This window comes from Canis aureus, chromosome 5 (genome assembly GCF_053574225.1).
Source record: "Canis aureus isolate CA01 chromosome 5, VMU_Caureus_v.1.0, whole genome shotgun sequence".
Lineage (NCBI taxonomy): Eukaryota > Metazoa > Chordata > Mammalia > Carnivora > Canidae > Canis > Canis aureus.
The window spans coordinates 60481783-60491710 of record NC_135615.1 but is presented as its reverse complement, the minus strand read 5'-3'; the positions used below and the strand labels follow the sequence as shown (position 1 = coordinate 60491710).

Here is a 9928-nt window from a genome sequence, read left to right as displayed (position 1 = left end):
TCCATGTTTCCGGTGATTTTTTTTTTTTTTAATACTCAAGGCCCTTTCCTAATCACCCTGGTTTAGAACATTACAGAAAATTCTAGTCTGTTCTTGCTGGGTTCATTACACTTTCTCCCGCTGCCTATGGCTTTGTTTCACCTACTCTCCTAGGACAGTGTAGACTTATGATGTTGGTATTCCTGTCTTGGTAAATGTCTGGCCCAAACCACATCTCTCCCACCCCCCAACCCCCAGAGACTTCTGGTTGGTAGAGGAGAGGGCTGATTTTTTTTCCCGGGTGAGATGAAAAAGAAGCACCTAGAACTAGCTCCAGTGTCGTCTTCCCATGCCCACACAGTCTGGGCCATGTAGTGGTTCCCGGGGCCACTCCTTTTCCATCCTGGAGTTGGGGCTCATATAATATAACTGTAGGATTCCGGCCTCACGATGTGTCTTTCCTTCTAAACACTCTCGGGTCAGCTATAAAATTAGTTGCCTTTTTTTTCTGTAAGAGGACAGATGCTAAAGGCCACATCAGAATGCCAAGAGCCTGTCCATTTTGTTACATCCTTTTTCCCCTAGACTGTGGTAGGGATTACATGCTAGGTTCTACCTGTATATGTGGGTGTGCCTGGTGGGCATAGGGGGCGCTGCATCTTTACCTGAAAGATGCTATTCTCATTCCATTCTTGTATTCTTGTTTCCTCTCTCTTTTTTAACATTTATTACCAGCTGTTACCATAGCTTTTATTTGGGGTTTTATTAATTAATAGGAAAAACACTGGGCTTTTGTCTTTGTTAATCCTGTAATATTTGAGTACTGACTCTCTTCCCAAGTCAGCATTTAAATAAGACAATAAGGGCAGCCCCGGTGGCTCAGAGGTTTAGCGCCACCTTCAGTCCAGGGCCTGATTCTGGAGACCAGGGATCGAGTCCCACATCAGGCTCCCTGCATGGAGCCTGCTTCTCCCTCTGCCTGTGTCTGTCTGTCTCTCTCTCTCTCTCTCATCTTCTTTCTGTGTCTCTCATGAATAAAATCTATAAATAAATAAATAAATAAATAAATAAATAAATAAATAAATAAATAAATAAATAAAAAGTTTTGCTTTCTTTTAGGTTGTTTCAATTTTTTTAAAGTGTTTATTTATTTATTCGTGAGAGACAGAGAGAGGCAGAGACATAGGCAGAGGGAGAAGCAGGCTCCCTGCGGGGGAGCCTAATGTGGGACTTGATCTCAGTACCCCAGGATCTGACCTGAGCCAAAGGCAGACGCTCAACCACTGAGCCACCCAGGTGCCCTCAAATTTTTTTAAATTTTGCACCCCAGTCAGTAAAAAAATGTTTTAGCATTTATACACATTATATGGATACCTGTCTAGAAACTTTACACAGGCATTAATTTTCAATACCGTTATAAAACACTGATTTTTTTTTTCCCGGGTGAGATGAAAAAGAAGCACCTAGAACTAGCTCCGATGTCGTCTTCCCATGCCCACACAGTCTGGGCCAGTTTACACGCATACTATTTTGAAGACCATAATTTTTTCACCATGGTTTAGTGACACTCACGTGGAATTGCAACTACTTTGTAACTAATGGCTTCCATTTCAAAGCTTGCCTGAAAAGCAAGTTGCCACAGACTAAATGAAGGTCATCCTTATGACATGACTTTCACTCACTTGCTTTCTGATGTGTTTTCATAAGCAGAAGAGAGAGGGATGAGGTTCTAGGGAACAACCTGTCAGTGGCATAACTAAAAGCAGAAGGCCCAGGGAAAAGTGCCAGGCAGGTGAAACCATCACATGTGCCACATTAGGAAAATAGAGACTGGTGGCTCTAGGTGACACCTATGAGGCCACCCCACTTTTCCTGTTCTGGTGCTCAGTTTAAACCTTAGCATACTACACAAGGGCTAAAATGTGGTTATCAGTTTCTCCTTAATCTCAGTGTGTTTATGGTCTGTCAACACAGCAGAATCTCCTATACGCTATGGAAAAGGATTTTGGTGTCAGAAGGGAGAGAGTCCCTGAGAGCCAAACCCTGATGTTTCTATCGGTTACATCATCTACAGCAGCGCCTCTTAGGCTAGAGGACCATGTAGCTTGCAGGTCACCTTCCTACACTATGCTCCGTGACTGAGAAGCTATTTTTCCTAGTACTTCATTCTTCATCTGGATTTTTAGGGCTTAATGCCAATGGCAACAGCTGTTGAGTGGCAAAAAGAGGAATTAAAACATGGGCGTCTTTTAAATATTCATTTCAGAAAAGAGCTATGATGTTCACCTGTATAATATGTGGCATCCTTTCTCTTAATTTTTAATAGTGAAGCTCTAATTCTTAGAATTCCTTTTAGTTAAAGAAGATTTTTTCCCCCAAAGAGAACTGCTTTATATTGTTTCAGATAAGTAATACATGTTCATTGTGAAGAATTAAAACACGTAAAAATATAAAGGAGTCATCTGGAATCCCACCATCCTGTGACAGCCACTGTGGTGCTTTGTAATGCAGCCACTCAGCTGAACTGAACTGTGTTTCCCAGAATTCTGCTTCCACCCAGGAAGGGTGAGCCACAGATTCTTGTGCAAGATACAGAGGGTCCAGGTTAAGCAGTAGCCACTTTGTAGCTCACACATGTTGTGTATCTCTAAGCCCACCTCCCAGTGTGAATCCGCATCTGGGCCACAAGTCTCCAGCTGCGCCTGGATCTTCAGCAATCATGATCGAAGGTCTGCCTGCCTGTCCCCTGGGCTTCAAGTTCCAACTCTTCTCTGAGAGAATGTGGCTTCCAGAGACTGCTTCGCCACTTCCTACAGCTGCACAAGGGTCAACCTGCCAGAACAATTCCCCTTTATATATTCATAATGATGGAAATTGAGAACGTTTTCATAAAGTTATTTTGAGAGCCTATAGGCATTTCTGTTAGGAGGAGGAAAAATAAGGAAGAACTCTATTAATCTAACTTTGGTCCCCATTTTAAAGATGAGGAAAATGAAGCCTAGAAGGGAAGGGCCTGTTTTTTAACCTGGTTTTTCTACTGCTCGTTGACTGGCTTCCAAACTCCATGGAATGTGGTGGTTTCTTTCCTACAGAACACTGAAGGAAAAAAAAAAAATCACTGCTTGGGCTACCTCTCCTAGACCATTATTTCTTCAGCTGGAAGCTTCGGCTGTCTTCTCTCTTCAGTACCATTATGTACTTACTTATGTGCCACTGACAATGAGTGAGAAAATGCAAACCCTGTTAGAAGGGTCCTTGTGACACAAGCTCTCCAGCCCTAATGAACTGAACATTCCTGCAAAAAACACATGATTTCCTTCTCTGATTGATGCAAAATCAGTCCACATAGACAATTCTGAAAACTACTTGGGAATCAGCCATGTGGCATCATTTTAGGAAAAGCAGACTTCTGCACCATACAAATAAAAAGATGAGTCAGGAGCTACAGCATTTAGTGTGGGCAGGGGCCAGATGGGAAAAGAGGCAAAATGCAAAACACCAAGCTGCAAATGGGTGTCTTACTGTACTTCAGTTTCAAAGTGAAAGTGGAGATAATTTAGTTCTGTGATCACAGGACTCTGCACTGGCAGATTTGTAACTGCTAATTATAAAATTTGAAACATAAATAATGTTGGAACTCATTCTTGTAAAGCACTTCTAGGGTTGCATAATTGTTGTAAAGTCCCTAGTTCTTTGATTTTTGAAGCTACTGACGGGCTGGCTGAGGACAGGCAATTCCATGGAGAGTAGCAGGTGCTTTTCTGTGCTCAGGACACTGGCTCAGTGCCCCTGGGACGAGAAAGCTGACTGAGATCCAGCCCTGTTCTCACTAGAGGCTTTACATGGATCTCAACACGGAACTTATGAGGGACAGGGAATAGCCATGGGAGGGGACCATCTCCTGAGGAGAGAGCATTTGAGCTGAGCCTTGATGTATGTGGCTAGGCAGGCACATTCTTTCAGGAGTATTGAGTACCTGGATCTGGGTGGAGGCAGGGAGACTTGGAAAAGGACTTCAGGCTTCCCCCCATATACTGGAATCTTCAAGCTCAGCTTTTCACTGAAGGCTCAGTGTTTACTTAAAGAGCAACAAAATGCAGCAACAAAATAGAACTTCTGCTGTGATCCTTAGGAGGCACTCAGATTCTATCAGGATAGAACCATAAGGCAACAACACAGAAAGCTGATGACCAGACAGCTTTTCTCCTCCGTAGCCTGAGCACAGTGACTTCTGAGAGGGAAAGAGGTGATAGAATTTTGTATGAACCTGTCATCCCATCCGGTCTTCACACGACTGGGAACAGTCTGGAAGAGCAGGAAGGGCTATGGCTACCTGGTTTCAGACCCACACCATGACTCACCAAGCTGTGAGACCCTGTAGGGGACATGCAGCCTGAGCTCAGAGATATAAACAGCAGGAGGATCAAATAAATGTGAAAATAACCTATTTGTAACCTATAAATCAGGACTATTTAAAGATATATTTTGCTGTAGGTCAACCCCTTCAAGACTTGCTGTGAGTATTTTTAGGTGTAAGAGGGGAGGTTTTTTTCTGCAGAATGACAATGACCTTTGATGAGATTATTCTATTAGGGTCCCTAAAAATGAATAGTGCCATACGATTCAAACCAGCGCCAACCATAGATGGTAATTTCAACACATACAGGTTAAAAATAGAAAAAGACTCAAGAGTGGGACTTGAGTTTTGCCAGTAACTCTGTGACTCTAGCAGGTGCCTCAGTTTCCTCATCTTTGAAGCACACAGAAGATGCTTTACCACTAAAGGGATTATGGAAAATAGTACAGTATATGTGGGTGTCTAGAACTTACAGGTTGAAAATGCTAACCAAAGGTATTCTAGAGCACAGTCCATTAAAATGAGGATTCCATGAAGCTCACACTTCAGAAGCAAGAGGTAATCCTAAATGCCTAAATGGAAGAAACTTGTAAAATTAAAATTAATTTACCACAGGGGGACAGCCTATCTTCCCCACTACTTAGGAATGCTGGTAGGAAGTGAAAAGTGACCAATGTTTTAGTCATTAAGCCAGTCCTGGAATCTACCCGAAGACAAAATTTTCACTCTCAGGGAAGGAGCTGCTTGTTGTTGGCATAAACACCAGCTTGCTTTTCCTTGCCAACACACAGCTGGCAATATTTCCTGGCCTCACGGCAGTGAGGTATGCCCAAATCTGCCAAGGGAACGCAAGCGGAAATGATAATGTGCTATTTCCGGACCACAACTTTGATCAAAGCTTTCTGTGTTCTACTGACTTGGATTTAAATCACAGCAAGGTCCTAGGACAGCCCTTCTCACATAGGGTTCCCGGTGCTGTCAGGTCTTCGTTGGATGCAGTGAAGGTGAAAATAGTCACCCAAACAGATTTCCTGAAACCTCTTTCTCTGGAGAACTGGAGAAAGGCTGCCCTAGGGGATGACATGGCTGCAGGATCACAGGAAGCTGGTCCCTGAATAACTACACAAACATCCTTATATAAATGAAAAATAAATGGGTCATTGTGAACTTTGAGGTCTATTAGTTTCAGTAGCCAACATGACGCCCAACTAACAGATCACCTTCCACTGACTCCCTTAACAGAGAGGTGTCATTTACACCCACCTTTCAGTGATCCAAAGGCACAGAGATCAACATTTCATGCTTGTGTTTCCTCCACGTCATACAGATGGCTTATGAAATCTAATACAGTGGTGATTTTACAATCAACACAAAGTCCAACTCTTAAGTTTTAATGAAAAAAACATTTTAATTACAAATTCAATTAAATTTAAAGGAAGAAGATGTATCTATACATCTATACACCAACTTTACATACATACAGAAAAAAATGGACTTTGAAGCCCTTACATTTCAAAGATATCCCCCTCCTCTACACAAACCTGGTATTATCTGGTAACAGTGCAACTGATTCTAAAAATAGAAAGATACACTTTTCAGATGCAGTGGTTGCCTTGCATTCGTATCACTCACCAAGGCTCTTGCCACTTTTAGCACCTGGGTTCACCAGGATGTGATCCAAGCAAACTAGACTCGATTTTTAGGGAAAACCCCTTTCTAGGAACTCCATTACCTAATCTTTCCTAAGAAGAAGCTGTTCCCACGCGCATGATTCTGAACAGCGTGTTGATGTTGTTGCTTCGAATCGCATCCCGACAAGCAGTGATCACTTGGTTCTTTGGTTTTCCAACTGTGCGGATGAAACATCAAATCAGTACAATCCAAAAGATTATTAAAAGTGAAATTATAATTTAGAGGCTCGCTTTAAAACAGCATAAAACTAGGGTAGAAAAGAGATACATGGTGTGTAAATTTAATTTATCTTACCACTACCTAAAAAGAATAACTTTGTGAGGGAATTTATAACAAACCAAACCAAGGGACCATCTCAAACCTAGATATGAAGTCAGTTTTATAGAACAGGATCAAAGCTTATATCTACCTAGCAAAGATTTTTTTTCCTAAATATTTTATTTTTAAGTAACCTCTATACCCAACACAGGGCTCAAGCTCATGACCCCGAGATCAAGAGTCGCAGACTGAGCCAGCCAGGCGCCCAAGCAAAGATCATTTCTAAAAGGAGGTGAGAATAGATTTCAGGTATAAATCTCTGGCTACATTTCTGCTTTCTTTGATTTATTTTACTGTTCTTTTTATATTTTCTGTATTTTAAGTTTGACACTTAGCTCATTAATTTTCAATCTCCCTTTTTAAAAAAACAGGTATATTTAGGGCTTTCCCTTGGGTATATGTCTATGTCACTAGGTTTTTCTTGGAAGATACAGCAAGATGTAAAAAAAAGGGGGCTGAAAGTGTTCTTTCTCTCTGAAGTCTGCAGACTAAAGCCAAACAATAGGCTGACCAAATTCAAGTGACTAAGGCCAAGCTTGGTGTTAAAGGTATACTGCTGTTGGCCCCAATATGAATTCTAGAACCTACCACTACCTCTATGTGTCCTAACCCCCAAATTACAGACTACTTACAGTGCTACAAAAAGAGACTTACCCCGCAGACGACCTGCTCTTTGAATGGCCTGATTTACTGCTTTTAGGTTTCCCAAGAGTTCTGTGTGGTTGTTACAGCGAATTTTGTATCCATTTAACAAGTCTCTGTTAAGGTCATACAGTTCCATGTAACGGTTCTTCATGGTTTTCCTGTGTATATCGACAGAAGTGTATTAATATCACTGTAACTCAATATGGCAGTAGCTTAGATGAAAAAACCTGCAAATTTCTCACACACATAAAAACACCAAATTTTTTTAACTTTGAAGTGTTTGCTTTGAAACACCGAGAAGTTTCATCAAAATATTCCATTTCTTCCAGATAAATGGAAGACAAGGGGGCTCTCTTGGTTATTAGTCCATGGTTTGTTTGAATTTAGAAACCAACAATTATTAACTGCTCCCTGTGTTAGGGGATAAGGAAAAGTAGGCAAGGCAAAAAGCCAGCTTCAACATTTCTGATTAATACTCAGTGGGCAAAAGTGACTTTATTCTTAATATTTTTAGGCAACTAACAAATTCAGCTTTAAATCTTACTAAGGTGTTAAAAACAATGGCTTAAAATTAAAACTGCACTGAGACATTACTATATGTCAATGAAAATGATTAAAATAAAATAAACTGATAAAGACAAATGCTGGCAAGGATGTGGAGCAACTGCAACTCTCCCCCACTGCTGATGGGAATGCAAGATGGTACATCTATTTTGTAAAATGGGCAGTTTCTTATAAAGTTAAACATACATTTACTGTACAACCCAGGAATCCCATTATAAGTATTTACCCAAAATAAGTGAAAACATGTCTGTAAAAAACCATATGCAAATGTTTATAGCAGCTTTATTCACAATCACTGAAGTTGGGAAACAACCCATTGTCAATCAGTGAGTGGATAAACAAAGTATGGTATGTCCACTCAGTGGAACAGTACTGTAGCCAGCAATAAAAAGAAACAAATTACTGACATATGCATCAACATGGATGAATCTCAAAAGCATTAGAAGCCAAAATCAAAAGGCATATACTATGTGATTCTGTGTTTATGACATTTTGGAAAAGGCAAAACTACAGGGAAAGAAATCAGGTCAGTGGGCGCCCGGACTGAAGCTTAGGAGGTACTGATGCAGAGAGGCGCAAGGGTGATGGAAATATTCTACATCTTGATTGTGGTAAAAGAAACATAATTTTATATGTTTCTCAAATTTTACTGAACTGTAAACCCGAGAAGGGTGAATTTTCTGCGTGGCTATAGTAAATTATATATCAACTGATTTGGATGGATGGATAGATAGATAGATAGATAGATAGATAGATAGATAGATAGATAGATAGATATTCAGCTAAAAAAGGGATTTAGAGGTTGGTGGTCACTTCCCCCCAGTTTAGCACTCAAATGCCTAAAGTCAGCAACAGCTCTCGGACTGAAAAAGAAGAAAAAAAAATAACAGAGTAGGGATCCCTGGGTGCCGCAGCGGTTTAGCGCCTGCCTTTGGCCCAGGGCGCGATCCTGGAGATCCGGGATCGAATCCCACGTCAGGCTCCCGGTGCATGGAGCCTGCTTCTCCCTCTGCCTGTGTCTCTGCCTCTCTCTCTCTCACTGTGTGCCTATCATAAATAAATAAAAAATTTTAAAAAAATAACAGAGTAGAACAGGGGCCCTAAAGATTTAAAAAATGGCCAGAAAAAGCAAGCACCTCATATACCTCAAAGACATCGATGGGAAGAAAATGAATTGCAAAGTAAGAGACAAAACAAGCTCAATTTACAAAGGATACAAACTCACATCTAGAAAAACTAAACTATACATAATTTAGTAAAGTAGTATAGAATCAATATACGAAACTCAGCAGTGTTCACAAATTCAGACAAAAAAAAAAAAAAAAAAAAAAAACCCAGAAGATGTAATGTGGAAGAAAGATCCTATTTACAATTGTCAAAAATACTTGGGCATACATTTAATGAGAAATAGCTAATACCTAAACGAAAGACCTAAAACATGACTCAAACACATATAATGACCCTGTTAATAAATTTAACACGATCGCACTAAAAACACCTACCTTTTTTTTTTTCTGGAGCCTAAAACAACTGATGAGAAAGTTCACTGGAAAAGTGAACGTAAGTGGCCAGGAAAACCATGACAAGGAAGACTGGGAGGAGGGGCAGCTGGCCATAGCAGGAAACACACAAAGCTTCAATACAGAAAGGAATGGTACTGTCAAATAAAGAGACAAGACAGACCAATAGAACAGGACAGGAAATCCAGAAATAGACCTAAGAGCCTATGGAAATATGATACATGGTAAAGGGAAGCATCTCAAATCAAATCAGTGGGAAAATGGACTTCTAAAGTAATAGTATTAAAATGCCCAGGAAAAGAGAAACTGAATTTATCACTGTTATGCCAACCAGGATAAATTCCAACTGCAAAGGAGTAAATGTAAAAAAGGAAAACATACAAGTACTAAAAGCAAAAGAAATAGGTGATTTATTCTCCAACCTCAGAGTAGAAGTTTAGTTAGTGACCCATTTGACCACATAAAAACTTTAAAGAGCTGTTAAAAAAATAATTTTAAAAATTTTTAAATATTTAAAATATTTTTAAATAAATTTTTAAAAATCTAAGCAAAGGACGAATACAAATAACAAACTGAAAAAATATTACATCTCATCACAAGGGATTAATACATGCAAAATAAATAGAAAGAAACAAATACAAGTGGCCCTTAAAATAATGAAAAGATGCTCAACACTGCTCACAATAAAACAAATGAAAATGAAAACTACAATGAAACCATTTCTCAGCCATTGAGTTGGTAAATATCTTAAGAGTATGCCACCATACTCCATTGGCAAGGCGAAAGAGAAACAGGCACTCTCATATATTACTGAGGAGAATGCAAAATGGTATCACACCTACAGAGGAGAATT

General features: G+C 40.0%; 1 protein-coding gene across 2 annotated transcripts in view; it reads right to left on the bottom strand.

Moving 5' to 3' along the window:
- Positions 1–5719: 5719 nt before the first annotated feature.
- The window catches only part of BBS2 (Bardet-Biedl syndrome 2), a 30911-nt gene continuing 26702 nt past the window's right edge, over positions 5720–9928 (bottom strand). For both annotated transcript variants that reach the window (XM_077898368.1, XM_077898369.1), the window contains exons 16-17: positions 7001–7149; positions 5720–6185 (exon numbers count right to left, since the gene is read on the bottom strand). In XM_077898368.1, the coding sequence (XP_077754494.1) occupies positions 6079–6185; positions 7001–7149 (256 nt within the window). In that variant the 3' untranslated portion in view covers positions 5720–6078. The remainder of the gene's footprint in view (positions 6186–7000; positions 7150–9928) is intronic.